Source organism: Fulvia fulva, chromosome 7 (genome assembly GCF_020509005.1).
Source record: "Fulvia fulva chromosome 7, complete sequence".
Taxonomy (NCBI): Eukaryota; Fungi; Ascomycota; class Dothideomycetes; order Mycosphaerellales; family Mycosphaerellaceae; genus Fulvia; species Fulvia fulva.
Window position 1 is genome coordinate 4,352,522 of NC_063018.1, and position 16,961 is coordinate 4,369,482.

Genomic DNA, 16,961 nt, shown 5'->3' on the forward strand with positions numbered 1-16,961 from the left:
ACATCCATCTGCATCAGCCTGTTATGCTTAGACCCAACGTTAGTGCTTAATTCCAGCGGAATGTAGCGGTGATGCTTACCAAAACCAGGACTGCTCTTGAGAATTGAATGAAGCGAGTGAAGCGAATAAATATTTCAACCCAAGAAAAAAATGCTTTTCATGCTTCTCAAACATCCTGTATGTACTATGATACACACCTCTCAAACAAAAAGAATGACTATGCCTCTATCAGCATTACCCCTCAATCCTGCTGTGCTGTACTGTACTATCAGGAGCGCTGTGTTGCTCCCACTCATGAACGGGCATTAGTATACATCGCGACGATGCGTTTAGTTGCCCTTGCCACCGTACGATGGAGGAGCTGGGCTCTTGCTGCCGCCGTTCTGGCCTGGCTTCTGGCCTGAGGTGGGGCTGGTTTCGGGTTTACCCTCATCACCCTTGCCGTTGTTGTCGCCGTATGGCTTTGGAGATGGGTGCTCTTTAGAGTCACCAGGAGTTTTGCCTGGTACTGGGCTGGTCTCGGTGTTGCCGTTCTCATCGCAGTCCTCGCCTTGGCATTCGTCAGAGTGGCCTGAGCTGCCGTAGCCGACTGGCTTTGGGCCTGATCCGGATGGTCCGTTGCCGACTGGGCTGGTTGGGGTACGTCCCGGCTGGTTCTGGCCTGGCTGATGTTGGCCTGGAGTCTGCTGGCAGCCTGGGTGGGTGCTTCCGGGGTAGCATCCAGCTGGTGGTGGGCGGACGCCGCCGGGGCCTTGTGGCTTGTATCCACCTTGGCCTGGAGTTGGGCTGACGATCACACCCCCCGAGCCGTAGCCATTGTTGTTACCAGAGGGGTGATCTTTTCCACCCCATCCAGCTCCAATACCACCATGAGCACCGCCCCCAATGGATCCTCCAATGCCTGATTGACCTGGGCGGCTGCCACCAACTGGAGACACGACAGCGCCTCCTGAGCCGTAACCATTGTTGTTACCAGCAGCGTGTCCTTTGCCAGACCAGCCAAAGCCGATACCACCGTGAGCTCCTCCCCCGATGGATCCACCGATGCCTGACTGGCCATTCCCGTACCCTGGACGTCCTCCATTGACTGGGGAGACTGCAACGCCTCCCTCACCTCGACCCGAGCCGCCAAGACCTGCCCCCACGCCACCACCAAGCCCAGCGCCAATGCCTGCACCGCCGTGAATGTCGCCACCGGCCTGCACTATATGTTAGCGTTGTTGTAAAAGATGGGAAGTTTCGAAGCATGGTCTTGGCATCCGCGCACGGGCCTAACACATGCCAAGCTCGGTCGAAGAACAACTTACACCTCCATGGCCATTGTAACCATTGTTGTAGCCACTGTTGCCACGGCCCTGAACGCCTGCTCCTGCACCGGCTCCGAAGTTAAAGCCCGCGCCACCCTGCTTGTTGCGTTAGCATTACTCCTCGATTTGGAGACTGCGCAATGGAGCATGTCACGCAGGACTGCTTCCTGCGGACGACGGACGAAAACTTACTCCAGCCCCTGCGCCGACACCCGATCCTAGGCCTGAACCGACGCCGACGTTTCCGTTGAAGTTGCCACCAGCCTTTTGAAGTCAGTAAAGAAATTTTGCTGCGGCAAAAACAGTTGAGTGAGACTCACGTTGAAGCCAGCCCCTCCTCCGGCCTTTCCACCAAGACCGAGAAGGCCGGTGACTGGAGAGAGGAGACCACCAAGACCACCACCCAAGCCGCCGCCAAGACCCAGCCCTTTGATGAAGTCAGCATGATTTCCTGTTTGCAAGAAAGAGGATCTCGTCCTACCACCCATGATGCCACCTCCAGCGCCTGTAATGAGTGAAAGGTTAGCGTAATTCTCCAATCTGAAGGTCTGTGACTCGTGATGAGAAAAGTCCCAACAACTCGTGGGTCGAGCAGCAGTCCTTGAAGTGGTTGCTGGTTCAGAGAAGCACGATCGTTGAACTTCAGGGTCGGAATTGCTGCAGCTCTGATTGTATTCTTTGCAGAACCTCAATGGTGCGCCAAGCAGCCCAAGCCGAAAAGTCGTGAATATCGTGTCGTCCATTCAAGATTCGAGGAGTGAAGAAGTGTTGACTTACCACCCTTCACACCTCCACCAAGACCTGCTCCAGCTCCCACATTCGCCCCAGCCCCAAACGAACCGCCAGCTCCAGCGCCCGCACCCGCACCACCCGACACAGGGCTCACAGCAACGCCGCCCTGGCCATGACCGTAAACAGAGCCCTGACCATAGCTGTCTGGACCACCGACGTTCTTGTGGTATCCGGCAGAGCCCGACTTCTCCCAGGAGTTGGAGTTGTCGACGTAGGCTGGTGCAGCATAGACGAGAGCCAGCGAGGCCGCGCCAACGACGAAAGAGTACTTCATCTTGAACGAGTGTAAGAAGTTGTTTTGATGTAAGGTACAGTAAAGAGTGGTGAAAAGTTTGAATGTCAAATGTCAGAGACTGCTCAAAGGGATGCAGAGTTGCTGATGAAGGAGTGGAAAGTATGCACCTTGGCTGGGCCCTTTTGTATGTACTGCTTAGCCTTTGGCGGTACCCGTGCGCTGAGGCTCAAACTGGTGGACAGGAGTGGAAATAGATGCACATGATCTTGATGCTGCTTCCAGGTCTTGGGTTTCCGATCCCGCGAGTCGAGTGGTCGTCGAGTCGCGGTATGTAAGTCAGTTTCGCAGCCGCTCTCCTAGCAAGCATTGAGGTCTGTGGGCGGTACAGCTCGAGACGGGAGCCACAAGAGGATGGAGTAAGTATTGATACATGTATCACAAGACTAGATTCGGCGTTGAGACTTCGCTCTGCTCTGCTTTTGGTTAAGATCGCGTGTAGCATGCCTAGGAGATCCCGGCGATGAGGTGAAGCATGAGTGTGGAGGTGAAGTAGTGTCGGGATGTTACTCAACTCGTCAAGGCGCATTGAGGTCGGGTCTGGTCTGTGCCTGGTTAAGGTTGGTGAAACGCGATCGTGGTGGATCCGGGCAGGAAGCTAAATCCGGCCCATGTTGCCTGCGCTAGCCCACAAGGTCCTGTATAGGACGTTGTATGTATAAGGGACGTGCCAGCGAGTGTGTGTATCTAGACATATGGTCGCCAGATGCAACACGATGATCTTGATTCTCACTGGGATGGCGGTGAATTCCAGCTGGACGTCCCCGTATTCGGCGGATAGAGAGGTATGTCAAATCAGCCGACTGGGAGATTGCAAAGGCGTCCACTTGGTGTTTGGGATGCTCAAGAGGCCCGAGTCGTATACCACGGCCCTCTATGAAGGATGAAACAGCCCTGTGGGGTGACTTGACTCGCCAAGTCTAGGCCTCGCTGTCTGTTCTGCTCAACCCCGGGAGGCAATCGGCGACGACCGAATGTAGTCCATCACCGCCGCCACGAGGCATTGGAGTCAGTCGTGTTCCGACGAGATGGTGCTTCTGCAATCTGGTCAGCGTGGATTGGAAGCCACAGAATCGCGGACCTGTGGGAATGAGTCGACGCTCTGGAGCCATCGCTATCAAGCCCGTTGAGCGTCATTTGTGGCGTCGCTGCGCTGCGTGTTCGAATGCAGCGGATGAAGTGCGACGACGAAGGAAGTCGCATTGGGGAGGCAAGGCAAGGGCGGATCTCGGAAGGCTCCGCAGTGCAATGATAGTCGCATGCGGCCTTGGCCAATGTCTTCAGTTTGATCCACGGTTCACTCGTGATTGATTTCTGGGGGTGGGAAGTGCATCGTGGTATGCTTTCTGCCATTTGAACAGCGTTCAGCCGAGGGCGTGGAGGCTTTGATCAGACTGAGTCGACATGACCAGCCTGGCAGGACCGACTGTCACTCCACGACGCAGGTGATGACTACCTTACGTAGCCGCAACGACTCCTCGATACAACATATAATGGTCGTTGATGAAATTGATGTTGATGACAGGACAGAACATGGCATCAGGAGACAATCACTGCGCTTATCCATCAAATGGGAGGCGTTCCGGCGCAGGACCCTTGCATGTCCCAGCGATAACGGTCGGAGCTGGCTGCCCGCCAGCTTTTTCTGCGATTGCTCACACCTACCATCTTCCATCCACCACTCACTTCGTATAAGTAGCCATTGGCCTTCGCAATCACCTCCACACCCTCTCCTCATCTTAACAGAACACACATCAACAGTATCATCACTCATTACGCCCAGCATGTCGAAGGGAAAGGTCTGTTTGGCCTACTCAGGCGGTCTGGACACCAGCTGCATCCTCAAGTACCTCTTGGACCAGGACTATGAGGTGATCGCCTTCATGGCCGACGTTGGCCAGGAGGAGGACTTCAAGGCTGCAAAGGAGAAGGCATTGAAGATTGGCGCTACCAAGTGCTACATCGAGGACCTTCGTCGCGAGGTAGGCAACAGTCATACCATTGCCGTAAGCAAACAGCTAACACATTCGCTAGTTCGTCGAGGAGCTCTGCTACCCAGCCATCGCTTGCAACGCCATCTACGAGAACGTCTACCTCCTCGGCACCTCCCTCGCCCGCCCAGTCATCGCCCGCGCTCAGGTCGCTGTCGCACAAAAGGAGGGATGCTTCGCTGTGTCCCACGGCTGCACCGGCAAGGGCAACGACCAAGTCCGTTTCGAGCTTGGCTTCTACGCTCTCCAGCCATCCATCAAGGTCATCGCACCATGGAGAGACCCAGAGTTTTACAACCGCTTCAAGGGCCGACAAGATCTGCTTGACTATGCTTCCGAGAAGGGCATTCCAGTCACCAGCACCAAGAGCAAGCCATGGAGCATGGACGAGAACTTGGCACACTGCAGCTACGAGGCAGGCATCCTTGAAGACCCAAATGTCACCCCACCAGAGGACATGTGGAAGCTCACTGCCGACCCGACCCAGGCACCAGATCAGCCAGAGGACTTCGAGCTCACCTTCAAGAAGGGTCTGCCAGTCGAGCTCAAGCTTGCCGACGGTAAGACCGTCACTGACCCAGTCGAGCTCTTCTTGACTGCCAACGCTGTCGCCCGCAAGCACGGTGTCGGTCGCATCGACATTGTCGAGAACCGCTTCATCGGTCTCAAGTCCCGTGGCTGCTACGAGACTCCCGGCCTCACCATGCTCCGCGCTGCCCACATCGATCTCGAGGGTCTCGTCATGGACCGTGAGGTCCGCGCTCTTCGTGACCAATTCATTACCTTCAACTACGCCAAGGTACTCTACAACGGCCTCTACTTCTCGCCAGAGCGCGAGTTTCTCGAGCAGAGCATCACTTCTTCGCAGAAGAACGTCAACGGCAGTGTACGATGCCGTGCCTACAAGGGCATGTTCAGCGTCGTTGGCCGCTGGTCCGACACGGAGAAGCTCTACGATGCCAGCGAGAGCAGCATGGACGAGATTGGCGATTTTGAGCCAAGCGACACCACCGGCTTCATCAGCGTCAACGCTATTCGCCTGAAAAAGTACGGCAAGGCCAAAGAGGAGGCTGGCGAGAGCCTGGTTCAGCATGACATTGCTGTCTAAGCGACATCGCTACGCTTTCGCGAGGAACACCACTTGCTTTGGTAGGTGGCAAGCCGTCCGAGCGTATGCTTGGAGGCCTCTGTTCAGCACGTTGTATGTCATTTGACACCGTTGCTGTCCTCGTGACTTTCTTTGGTTGCACTGTAGCATAGACATGATAAAGAAGATTCACACTTCGTCTTGAATTCTCACCTCTCATAGGACTATACTCTCTTGATGCAAACATGCTGTAGCCTAGCTAAGTAGGCTGTCAATACCGCCAGCCGCCTGGTTGCGCCTGGAATTGGAATGTGCCTAGACCTACTTGACTACCACCTGCGAATAGTTCTGCCACTCATCATCGGAAGCTACCCTCATCATCTTCTTCTGCTCACTTACGCGCAGAGGTGAATTGAGCCAAAGTGTATTACCTGAATTGTGCACGTGCAGGCTAAACGCCGGTTAAGATCGGTGCTAAACTCTAAACCCTCGAGCTTCACAACAAAAGCTTCAGCACACACAACACACAACCACAACCCATCAAAGCTCCATTGCACCACGACTCTTCACACACAACACGCTTCACGACCTTGTACGATACTTTGACGACGATCATGGCACAGATCAAGTACATCAAGAAGACCAAGACATCGACAGAAACAGACGCGACCATGGCCCCAAAGAGAGCGACCAGAGGCGCGTCAGAAGCCGCAAAACCAAAGGCCAACACCAAGGCCAAAGTCACCAAGCCTGCCCCAGCACCGAAGACCAAGACAGCGGCGTCGAAAGCGAACGGCACAGCCAAGCCAGCAGCACGAGGACGCGCCACAAAGTCGAAAAAGGAAGACGCAGCTGAGACTGATGGAGAGACTGAGACAAAAAAGCCCAAGGCCACCAAAGGTAAGCAGTATCGTAAGGGGTCGATACGCCATGTTGTGCGCGTGGTTGCTGTATAGCCGTCCATCGCGTGGTAGCAAGCATGGGTGTCCTCCGCTATAGTGGTCCGCGCGGTCGCTTACACGATTCTACAGGCACAACAGCTACAAAGAAAGCTCCAGCAAAGAAGGTCGCCGCAGCGACCAACGGCACGACCGCTCCGGCGAAGGCGTCGCGAAAGCGCAAGGCAGACGACGACGAAGCGGCCGCGGCGCCTGTGAAGAAAGTGAAGACACTCACAAAAGGCCCCATCCTCATCGAACCACCCACTCAGCGCCTCAATGTATACGTTTTCGGCGAAGGAACTGCAGGCGAACTCGCACTTGGCACAGCAAAGAACGCGGTGGACGTCAAGCGACCACGACTCAACCCGAACCTCAGCGCACAAACAGTTGGCGTGACACAGATTGCTGCGGGTGGCATGCACGCGATCGCGATTACACACGATAACAAGATCCTCACATGGGGTGTCAACGATCAGGGCACGCTCGGACGAGACACTGAGTGGGATGGCGGTCTCAAAGATATGGACGAGAATGCTTCAGACAGCGATGAAGATGAAGCAGAGGACAACGGCCTCAATCCGAAGGAGTGTACACCAGGAGAGGTCGACTGGTCGAAGACAGACGTGGCAGAAGGCACACGGTTCGTGCAGGTCGCTGCTGGCGACTCGTCTTCTTTTGTCCTCACAGACGACGGCAAAGTCTACGGCTGGGGCACATTCCGCAGCAACGACGGCATTTTCGGCTTCATCGAAGGAGTCAAGGTCGCTACACGACCAGTCCTCATCCCAGCACTCAAGAACATTACAGACATCAAGGCTGGCGCAAACCACGCGCTGGCAATGGACACGAAGGGTGCAGTCTTCGCGTGGGGCTCAGGTCAGCAGAACCAACTCGGCCGTCGTATCATAGAACGTACGAAGGAGAAGGCTTTGACACCTACCGAGTTCGGTCTGCCCAAGGGACCCAAGAAGGGCATCTCCTCGATCGAGACTGGCAGCTACCACAGCTTTGCCATCGCAAAGACAGGCGAAGTGTGGGCATGGGGATTGAACAACTTTGGTGAGACAGGCATCATGGACAATGCCGGCCAAGACGACGCCGTCATCATCAACCCGAAGGTTGTCACAGCACTGAACGGAAAAAACATCACCAGCATCAAAGGCGGAGGACACCACAGTCTCGCAGCCACTGCAAGCGGCGAATGCCTCATCTGGGGCCGCATCGACGGCTCCCAAACCGGCATCGCAGAAGAAGACATCGCCAAGCTCCCAGCTGAGTCCGTCATCAAGGACGAACAAGGACGTCCACGCATTCTCGCCGCACCGCAGAAGGTCAGCGCTATCCAGGGAGAAGTCACACACGTCACGACAAGCTCCGACCACAACATCGTCCTCACCAAGGACGGCAAATCATGGTCATGGGGATTCTCGGCCAACTACCAGACTGGCCTTGGAACGGATGACGATGTTCCTGTTGCGACTATGATTGATAACACGGCGGTGAAGGAGCAGAAACTGAATTATGCGACGACGGGAGGACAGTTTAGCATTCTCACGTCGCCGGCGGCGGATGTGAAGGATGCATAAGGAGGAGAGGAACGGTGTTTTCGGCTTGCTGTTTCGAGATTCTCATGGTGTGTTGATAGAAGGGGAACCGACTGAAGGGCTTGGCTTGACTTGGGTTAGTTTGGCTACTTGTTGCGTTTTTGGCTGGGTGCATAGCGGAATACTAGAGGTGTGAAAGAAATCACACTGTAATACGAAAAGATGGTCGCGCACAATACAATTCAAGCTCCTCGGGTTTCGTCTTCATTCGCTCCAGCGCACAAGACTGAGAGGTGTTGCGGACGATCCTATCACGATCACGGGAATCATTGAGAGAAGAGAGAGCCACTAACAGAGCCTGAGCTCAACACCACACCCGCCACTCATATTCATTCCATGCGATCTGGTGTAGTAGACCGCGTGCACCTAGACACCCACCCTATCCACAACCCCCTCCGGGTCCAACTCCCGCGCAATCAACACCCCATCAAGCCGCACCACCCCAACCCTCCACTCCGCAGTCCCACCATACTTCACCTCAAAGACCTCAACAAGCCCCCTAAGCTCAGCCCCCCGGAGGTACCCGGTGCCCCGCCCCTCCCCTCCTTCGTTGATGCGATGCTCTCGGGGAGCCTGCAAGCACGCGACCAGATCTTTCAGACTCGCGCCACCGGGGAACGTGGAAGTAACCGCGGACGGCAGTATTCACGTTCCCAGTGGATTGGATACAGATGTGGCTGGATTCGACGGGGGAGGAGGTGAGGTGTATAGCGAGGTAGGGGAGTGGGAGGCCAGGAGTCTGGCAGTGAGGGTGTCGTCTTTGGTCCAGGGTGGACGGGAGGAGGAAGGATTTAGGCGCTGGGGGATCTTCTTGATCTTGATTGTGGTGCGGACTTTCTGCCCTGGCTGGAGGCGGGTGCAGTGTTTGACAAGGCTGCGGTCCCGTCCGATGGTCCAGCGCTCGTGGGTGTCGCTGTGTGTGCGGAGGAAGAGGTGCTGTTGGAGTTGGGGGGAGGTTGTGAGGAGGTCGCGGAATTGGCGGCAGATGCGTTGAGCGAGGAGGAAGGTGGAGGAGGGGAGATGGAGTAGGATTCGTTCTAGTAGCTCTGCGGTGGAGAAGACGGCGCGGCAGGAGGCGGCGGTGGTCATGCTGCGAGTCGCGCGACGGGAGGCGGTGGGGGTTGGGGTTAGTCTAGGCCTCTGGTGTGGGTGTCAGCTGGGTTGTGGGGGTAGGCGAATGGCTAGAAGCGTTTACATTACTGGCAGGGACAGTGTGCTGTCATGATTTGCGCTTGGCCATGTCGAGGGTGCCTCTGTTAGTGTCTCTCGGTCTGTGCTTGAAGACTATTCAAGCATTCCTATAGAGCCAGAGCGAGAAAGAGTCGGCAAGTGCATCTTTGTCGTCCGCTATCATATGCAACTTCCGGTGTGGTGAATGCTCGAGACTCGCAAGACTCGAAGCCACTTCCAGACTAGACTCGTCAACCTTCAGCATCATCTTGCTCTTGGCAATGATGCAGGCATCAAGTGCCGTAGACCGAAACGTGACCCAGCATGGCAAGGCAATTCGGTCGAAGCTTCCCACACTCGTCAAGTCCGTCGTGTAACTGATGTAGCTGCCTAGGTAGGCCTTGATCGACCAAGACCGGGGATCGCCGCGCGAGTACCATCAAGACAGCTCAAAAGAGCCATCGTTCCTCTTCCCTGCTCTTTGGCTCAACGACCACCTCAATCCAAAAGTCACAGCCACTACGAGACAACCATGACAGACCACCAAGCCATCGCTAAAAAATTCATCGAATCCTACTAGAACATCTTCGATAATGACCGCTCCTATCTAGTCCCCTTGTATCGGGACTCTTCCCTCTTAAATGGAGCACACAGGCTACCAATGTACAAGGCAGCAGTGCCATCGCAGAGAAACTTGTGTCTATACCCTTCGCTGAGAAAGTCCAACGCATCATCACCTCGTTGAACGCGCAGCCGATCATGGGCGGGGATGAAAATGCTAAGGAACTCATCAGCGCCCTCGTCTTTGGCGGGCTGGGAGGCTGGATTGAGAAAGATGCCGATGGGGAAGAGGTGGAGGAACATGAGCAGTCAGGAGCTCGAATGTTTGTGGAGAATTTTGTGATTAGAGACGATAGGGCTGGTGGGTGGTATATCCAGGGTCAGAGTTTTAGATGGGTTCACTAGTGGATGTGTGAGATGGAGCTTCGATGAGGGCTGGGGTCGTGTTGTATTCGGAGCCGGATGTTGATGTTCGTGTATCAGGTTGGACAGAGCTGAAGGGGCTTTCGGATTTTCCGTATTGTTCTGCTTGTCGTCGTAATGCAACCACAATAGCGCACCAGACTGTAGAAGCCCCGGCCAGCAAGACGGAGCAGTTCGGTCGAAGCCTTCCATGTTCACCCCAAGTCTGTCGTGGAACAAGATGTAGCTGGGTAGACAGGCCTCGACCGAGCATCGCCGTGCCAAAGCGGGAAGCTCGAGTGCCGTCAAGACATCTTAAGTAGAGCCGTCAGATCGTCTTTCCACCATCTCGATTGCAACGACGTTCCAGCAAAGCATCGACATACCAAGCACCCTTCTCAACCCGGACTCACAGCCGTCTCAGAGTCAGATTTTCAAGTTTGTTTATCGGTGAGGTGGAACGTGGAGGGGGTTTGGTGTAGTAGATGATGGCTTGGGGGTTTGACGTTGCATGTCGTGGGGAATGGGATGTGGTGGGAAGAGGGTTGGGGGCACTGCGGGAGATAATGTCATACATGTAGCCCGAACCTCAGCTTGCAGATGCCATATCTCGCCTTTCAGCAAGACTCATCTTCACCGGGCTGTCAACAAGTTCCCACCCTCCCTCCTCGTCATGCTCCACCGTCATCAACCGATCCCTCTTAAACAACGTCGCAGTCGAAGTCTGCGGCAAGTTCCTCCCGAAAATAGCCTTAAGATGCTCAATCTTCGTCGCATCATCCTCACTCTCATACCCATCAAGATTACCATAAGTCTGCCCACTATCAACAGCAACAGGACGCTGAAGCCACTCCTTCCTCGCACGATACCTACTCCCAGCCCGCAGCTTACTCTGCCAGATCGTTTCGTACCAGTAGGAGTCAATTGCGGAGGGAGTCATGATGTCGGCTTTCATGCGGCTTTTTCCGACGTAGTTGGGGCGATAGGTTGAGGAGAGTCTGTCCAGCCATGAGACTCGCTCTTGCAGCGATTCCGAATCGAGCTGGTGGGGTGAGATGTTGGAAGCACCTGCAAGCTGATCGAGTTGAGATGGCATGTGTTCGGATTGGTATGCTAGCCAGTCGGACCATGGGATGGTGTAGATGCACTCTGGCACGTAGTGGTAGCCGCCACATGGTTGGCATGGACATAGGCCTGACGCAAGTCCCTGTGGTGCTGGGGCACCTTCGCCGGATCCAATCCTGAGGTTGTCAATGGATACGTGGGTAGCCTTGTCGGTTGAGGTTATCATGGCATCTGTGCTGCGCTGGAAAGACATTATTTATTGCTGTATGTTAATCTATGGTCAGTCGGTGTCAGCGCCATAGAGGCTACACATCAAGCTCCATCCGCCAGCGAGAACGGCGTTCAAGCTCAGCCCCTCATGACCTCAAGACGTAATGTCGCTGCCTGAAGGATTGTGCTGCCACACTCATGTGCCTTGTACGCTGGCACGGCATGTCATCGGTCAGGTGGTGCCAAGCAAGAGAGGTGAGAGTCGCGTTGGGCGCCAACAGATCCGGGACACGTCGAGCTTCATATTCAACGAGTCATCTTCCCCTCCTTGCATCTTCCTCAGACATATCCTGCTTTTCACACCTCTCGCATATATCAGCCGTGCTGCTAATGTTGTCAAAGGAAGAAGCAAAAGGTCATGAGACGGGAGATGGCTGCCCTCTTGTGGGCTGGCGCAGGGGTCGCCGTTGCCGTAGTGGTCAGCTGCTGAGTGCTTGCATCATAGCCATGTCCGCCAACATTTGCCTTGATCCTCAGGTCGAGATGCCTCTGGTAGGTGAATGACATCTCATATCTCGGATCGAGAATCCAACTGCAGAAACACTCCCATCTAGGACGATCGAAATGTCACAACATCCCAATATCACGAGATCGGAACACAAACACATGCGGTGATAAACCCGAGACACGCGAAACGGCACTCGAATCTTCACACCTGCAGTAGCACGAGAAAAGCTGCAACCTACCGACAACCCACAGCATGCACGACTGAACAACATCCCATCCAACCCTCCAACACCGCTCCACGATGGGCTCCACCTCACCACCCACCTCCCTCGAAGCCAAGATCGTCGTCCTCGGCTCCCAAGGCGTAGGCAAAACAACCCTCGTGCACCGCTACGTGAAAAACACCTACATCCCCCCAACCAAAGCGCAAAGCACCATCGGCGCCTCCTTCCTCACCACCCGCGTCCACGACCCCGAATCAAGCTCCACCCTCCGCCTCCAAATTTGGGACACAGCCGGCCAAGAGCGCTTCCGCTCCATCTCCCGCCTCTACTACCGCGGCGCCAACGCAGCGATTCTGTGTTACGACGTCACGTCAAAGAAGAGTTTCGACGAGATGGGCGTGTGGTTGAGGGAGTTGAAGGAGAATTGTGGGTTGGAGGCGGAGCATGATATGATTGTGCATGTGGTGGGCACGAAGGGGGATATTGTGGCGCAGGATCCGAGGCGGAGGGAGGTGCCGTTTGAGAGGTGTATTGGGTATGTTGCTGAGCAGCTTTATCCGGCTAGCATTACGCCGGGGATGTCGTCGACGGCGTGGGGGAGTCCGCCGAGTACTGCGAATGGAAGAGGAGGACTAAGGCCGGTGGAGCCGGTGAATAGTCCGCATAGTAATCGCTCGAGTGGATTCTGGGGGCAGGAACATATTTGGGACTGTTGTCATGAGATCTCCGCGAAGGATGGGGAGGGGATTGAGGAGGTGTTTAGAGTGATTACGAGGAAACTGGTGGAACAGCACGGGAAGAGGCAGGAATTACAGAAGATGATGGAGGACGCAATGCTCGGCGGCAGAACGCCTGGTCTGGACGGACAGCCTGGGACGCCTGGATACTTTGATCTTCCAGGTGGTGGAACGGGGAGTTTTAGAGTGGGACATGGGGATAAGAGACGGAGTTGGCTTGGGGCGTTATCGACGCCGGGTGGGTTGACGCACTATAGTGATGATGGGATGGAGGATGAGGTTAAGAGTGGTGCGAGGAAGGGGCGGTGTTGTTGATGATGGTAATGGGCGTTTCGGTTGTGCTTTGGAGCCATGGCGTTTTGGAACGGGACGGCTGTATTGTATGTGAGAGTATGATTGGGTGATTGATGTAACAGTACTGGGCACCGAACACAGCTTGGACTGCCAGGGAAGAGCGAATACTGTCTTGATAGGAGTAATGTCATGATCACGTTCCTGACGGTCTTGAGCATGGAGTGCAAGATCCTGTGCGTTTCTGAGAACGTTCCATAGCTTTAGCCGATCTCCAGTACAGACCTGTGAGCGCTAGACTTCATCGGCTCATACATACCAGAACAACGATACCACATTGCCAATACATCGTGTTTCCTTAGCACCCAATACTCTCGGCTCTTGAAGCTTCACTTCTTTTTTTGCTTATATTGTTTATTCAAGACTGCTTACATAAGATCGGGGCGCTTGGTCTAGGGGTATGATTTGTGAGTCAACCCATTGAAACTCTGGGTTTCGCTCGGGTTCTGATAATTATTCAGTCGCTTCGCATCAATGCTCCTGCATTCTATGCGTATTTGTGAGTAGTTCCACGAACTTCTCTATGAAATTAGGGTTCTGATGATGGTTCAGGTGAAAGGTCGTGGGTTCAATTCCCACAGCGTCCAACTATGGCCGTGGTTGCTTACGGCTACTGTACTTTTTGTTTGCAGAAAGTGGTTGAGGGGTTCGTTTTGTGTCGAGACCGTTCGCGGGCGTAAATGTTCCATTAGATTGTGTCGTGCTGTGCCAACGTGGAGACGCTTTGGATGCCGAAGCATTATTTCCACGTTTTGGCTCATTGTGTGCTTGAACCCCATCCTTCGCTCGCTGGTCAGAGTGAACGACATGGTCCAAGTTGTTAAACATTGGACATCATGTCCTTTTGACAACTATTATCGTAGCTCGAAAGATCACGTAAAGCCTCTGCAATGCACAATCAATGCCGTCACTCATATCCATATCCATTTTCATCTATGTACTGCCTGATCCATATACTCATACAATCTGTGTTCAACGAATTCCGTCTCGTTCGCCTTCACTTTTCATTCTGCCTGTAAATGCTACAGAAAAATCATATTCAACGATTTTCATGACCAACTGAGAAGTCCCGAAACCGCGGCCAGCTAGCCGGTATGCAAAACTCCTTGACATTAAAATCATCCTCATCCACGAAGAGCGCGAGCATGTCTACGCTCAGCCGGGTATCCATACGCAGCTGGTGGGTTAACATAGCCCGGTGGTGCCGTCGACTGAGCTGGCGAGACCTCGGTCGAAGTTTCCTCGCCATAGGCTGGAATTGTGGCGGTGGAAGTAAGGGTCGATGATGCGCCATATGATACCATCGTTGCGGAAGTAGTGGGAAGGGGAGCAACTTCTGTGCTTGAGGTTGTGGGACCGTACGCCGGTGGTGCGGTGTATGAAGATGATTCGACGGGCGAGCCTTCTGTGCTGGACGATGATGTTGGGGCGTATGCTGGCGGTGCGGTGTATGAAGACGATCCGACGGGCAAGCCCTCTGTGCTAGAGGAAGATGATGTGGGACCATACGCGGGCTGAGTCTCTGTTGGTCCATATGCTGGCGGTGCGGTGTATGAGCTTGACTCAACGGGTGAGCCTTCCGTGCTCGTGGAAGACGATGCATACGGGTATGGAGGCTGCGTTCCTGTTGGTCCATACGTTGTGGTGTTGGCGGGGATGTTGGGGTAGCCAGTCCCAGTGCCAATGGGTACATAGCTTGAAGTGGAGTCGACTGGTGAGCCTGGTGTGCTGCTTGAACTTGGGTAGGCATATCCTGGAGCCGACATTGATGAGCTGGACTCAACTGGAGATCCTTCTGTGCTGCTGCTGCTGCTGCTGCTTGATGGGGCGTATGTGTAAGCCGGAGCAGTGGTGTCGGCTGGGACGACGGGGTAGCTAGTGGGAACGACGGGAATTGAGCTGGAGCTCGAAGTGATGGCTGAGCCTTCAGTGCTGCTGACGGAAGGTACGTAGCCTGGTGGCGCTGTGTATGCGCTGGATTGAGATGAAAGAGTGGAGCTGCTCTCGACGGGATATCCTTCGGTGCTCGATGACGAAGGGTAGTAAGCCGGTGGCTGTGTGCCTGTGGGTCCGATAACAGTGCTGTTCTGTGCTGCTGACGAGGGAATGGAATATGCCGGTCCAGGGATGCTGCTACTACCCGGAGATCCAACTGTGCTAGACGTTGAAGGAATGTATGGCACACCTGACGTCAACGTCAGAGTGCAGAGAGTCGTCGAGACTGGAATCGATGTAGTTCCTGATGCAGAGTAGACCGTGGATGTCGAGTATGAAATGTACGTTGGGGTGCTGCTCGAGTACACCGGGACGATCGGCACGCCCGTGCCTGTGGGCGAGACGACTGTGCTGTTGGCAGGTACGTAGGAAGGAGGAGCTGAGCTGCTGGTGGGTGCTGCGCTGCTCTGAGATCCGGTTACAGTGAGGGTGTAGATCGATGGTACGACCACGGAAGTGCTGCCTCCGGGTACTGTTACTGTCGAGCGATAGGATTGTGTGAATGTAAGCACGATGGTTGAAGTCGACTCAGGTGTACCTTCGCCGCCAGTCTGGACGACGGTGGTGGTGTAGATCGAGGCCGTTTCGGTTGGAACGACATCCGATTCAGAGATGGTGACCGTATACACAGGCGGTGAGCCTGGCGCCGAGGTCTCGGTGGGAGATACTTCGGTACTGCTGTCAGGGTAGCTTCCGGGCACTGTGACTGTAGACTGAATGGTCGTGGTAACCGTGGAAGTCGTCGAGTAGTCGTAGGTCGTTGTCATAGTCGTGCCGCCGGTAGTCAAGACGCTGCTTGCTTGGCAAGTTGTAGTGTACACCGAGGTGATGTCGGTGACAGTCACTCCACTTGGCATGGACGATGTCGATGCCGGCGAAACGTCTGTGCTACTCAAGCTAGAAGAGCCATAGCCAGGGATTCCGGTGCCTGTTTGGTATGACGGCGCGCTGTCGGAAGGCACTGGGTATGGGGCAGCAGAAGACATGTCAGCAGGATAGATGATGCTGCCGCTGCTTTGCGAGCCATAGCTTGGAATGCCCGTGCCTGTTGGCAGAACCGATGAGTTGCCTGGGACCGGATAGTATGGAGCGCTGGATGGTACGACTGGCACTGCGGTGCTAGAGGTCACCACAGAAGGCTGGCCGTACCCATTGGTGATCGTGACCGTAACGACAGAGTAGCTGTATGAAGAAGCGACACTGCCAGTTGTAACGGGGGAGACATCGGTCGAAGTAGCTGGTACGACTGTGCTGGACTCGATGACAGATGGCTGTCCACCAGGTGCAGTGATTGTGACCGTGACGATCGAATAGCTGTAAGATCCAGACTGGCCTGGGAGAGTGAAGGCGCTACCAGTGCTGGACGCGGCGCCTGTCAGACTCCCACCGTAGCCAGGTGGTGCCTCATAGCCTGGCTGTGTTGGAGAGATGATGGTACCCGAGCTGTAGATGGCAGTCTCCGTCTTGGTCTCTGTCTGTGTGACGGTGATCGTGCTAGCATAACCATTGGGCGTGCAAGCACAAGTCATTGGATCCGGCTGACGGTTGTCGAGCTTTGGCGCGGCGTGGACCATGCCAACCATGCCGGCTGTGGCCAGGAAGGATGAAAGATACTTCATGCTGACGAGCTTGTGGTGAGATGGTTGCTGGATGCGACTAGGATGTTAAAAATGGCTGAGGCACCAGTGCCTGAACGAATGGCAGTCGTCTAGACTGAAAGAATGG

At 54.8% G+C, this 16,961-nt stretch overlaps 7 protein-coding genes across 7 annotated transcripts; 4 read left to right on the forward strand and 3 right to left on the reverse strand.

Moving 5' to 3' along the window:
- Nucleotides 1-329: 329 nt before the first annotated feature.
- CLAFUR5_10690 (uncharacterized protein) lies at nucleotides 330-2,373 on the reverse strand (the record flags this gene model as incomplete). Its single annotated transcript, XM_047909838.1, has 6 exons — nucleotides 330-1,199; nucleotides 1,308-1,403; nucleotides 1,500-1,571; nucleotides 1,628-1,734; nucleotides 1,789-1,812; nucleotides 2,085-2,373. 6 exons carry the CDS (start codon nucleotides 2,371-2,373, stop codon nucleotides 330-332), a joined length of 1,458 nt encoding a protein of 485 aa, XP_047764066.1.
- A 1,802-nt stretch (nucleotides 2,374-4,175) lies between these two features.
- Nucleotides 4,176-5,490, forward strand: CLAFUR5_10691 (Argininosuccinate synthase; the record flags this gene model as incomplete). The annotated part of the gene is made up of 2 exons (XM_047909839.1): nucleotides 4,176-4,373; nucleotides 4,426-5,490. 2 exons carry the CDS (start codon nucleotides 4,176-4,178, stop codon nucleotides 5,488-5,490), a joined length of 1,263 nt encoding a protein of 420 aa, XP_047764696.1.
- A 593-nt stretch (nucleotides 5,491-6,083) lies between these two features.
- CLAFUR5_10692 (uncharacterized protein) lies at nucleotides 6,084-7,996 on the forward strand (the record flags this gene model as incomplete). The annotated part of the gene is made up of 2 exons (XM_047909840.1): nucleotides 6,084-6,369; nucleotides 6,501-7,996. 2 exons carry the CDS (start codon nucleotides 6,084-6,086, stop codon nucleotides 7,994-7,996), a joined length of 1,782 nt encoding a protein of 593 aa, XP_047764064.1.
- Nucleotides 7,997-9,943: 1,947 nt separating this feature from the next.
- On the forward strand, nucleotides 9,944-10,150 carry CLAFUR5_10693 (uncharacterized protein; the record flags this gene model as incomplete). Its single annotated transcript, XM_047909841.1, has 1 exon — nucleotides 9,944-10,150. The coding sequence occupies one exon, from the start codon at nucleotides 9,944-9,946 to the stop codon at nucleotides 10,148-10,150; it is 207 nt and encodes a 68-aa protein (XP_047764065.1).
- A 586-nt stretch (nucleotides 10,151-10,736) lies between these two features.
- CLAFUR5_10694 (uncharacterized protein) lies at nucleotides 10,737-11,465 on the reverse strand (the record flags this gene model as incomplete). Its single annotated transcript, XM_047909842.1, has 1 exon — nucleotides 10,737-11,465. The coding sequence occupies one exon, from the start codon at nucleotides 11,463-11,465 to the stop codon at nucleotides 10,737-10,739; it is 729 nt and encodes a 242-aa protein (XP_047764062.1).
- A 765-nt stretch (nucleotides 11,466-12,230) lies between these two features.
- On the forward strand, nucleotides 12,231-13,205 carry CLAFUR5_10695 (Ras-like GTP-binding protein; the record flags this gene model as incomplete). The annotated part of the gene is made up of 1 exon (XM_047909843.1): nucleotides 12,231-13,205. The coding sequence occupies one exon, from the start codon at nucleotides 12,231-12,233 to the stop codon at nucleotides 13,203-13,205; it is 975 nt and encodes a 324-aa protein (XP_047764063.1).
- Nucleotides 13,206-14,365: 1,160 nt separating this feature from the next.
- On the reverse strand, nucleotides 14,366-16,855 carry CLAFUR5_10696 (uncharacterized protein; the record flags this gene model as incomplete). The annotated part of the gene is made up of 1 exon (XM_047909844.1): nucleotides 14,366-16,855. The coding sequence occupies one exon, from the start codon at nucleotides 16,853-16,855 to the stop codon at nucleotides 14,366-14,368; it is 2,490 nt and encodes an 829-aa protein (XP_047764061.1).
- Between the last annotated feature and the right edge of the window lie 106 nt (nucleotides 16,856-16,961).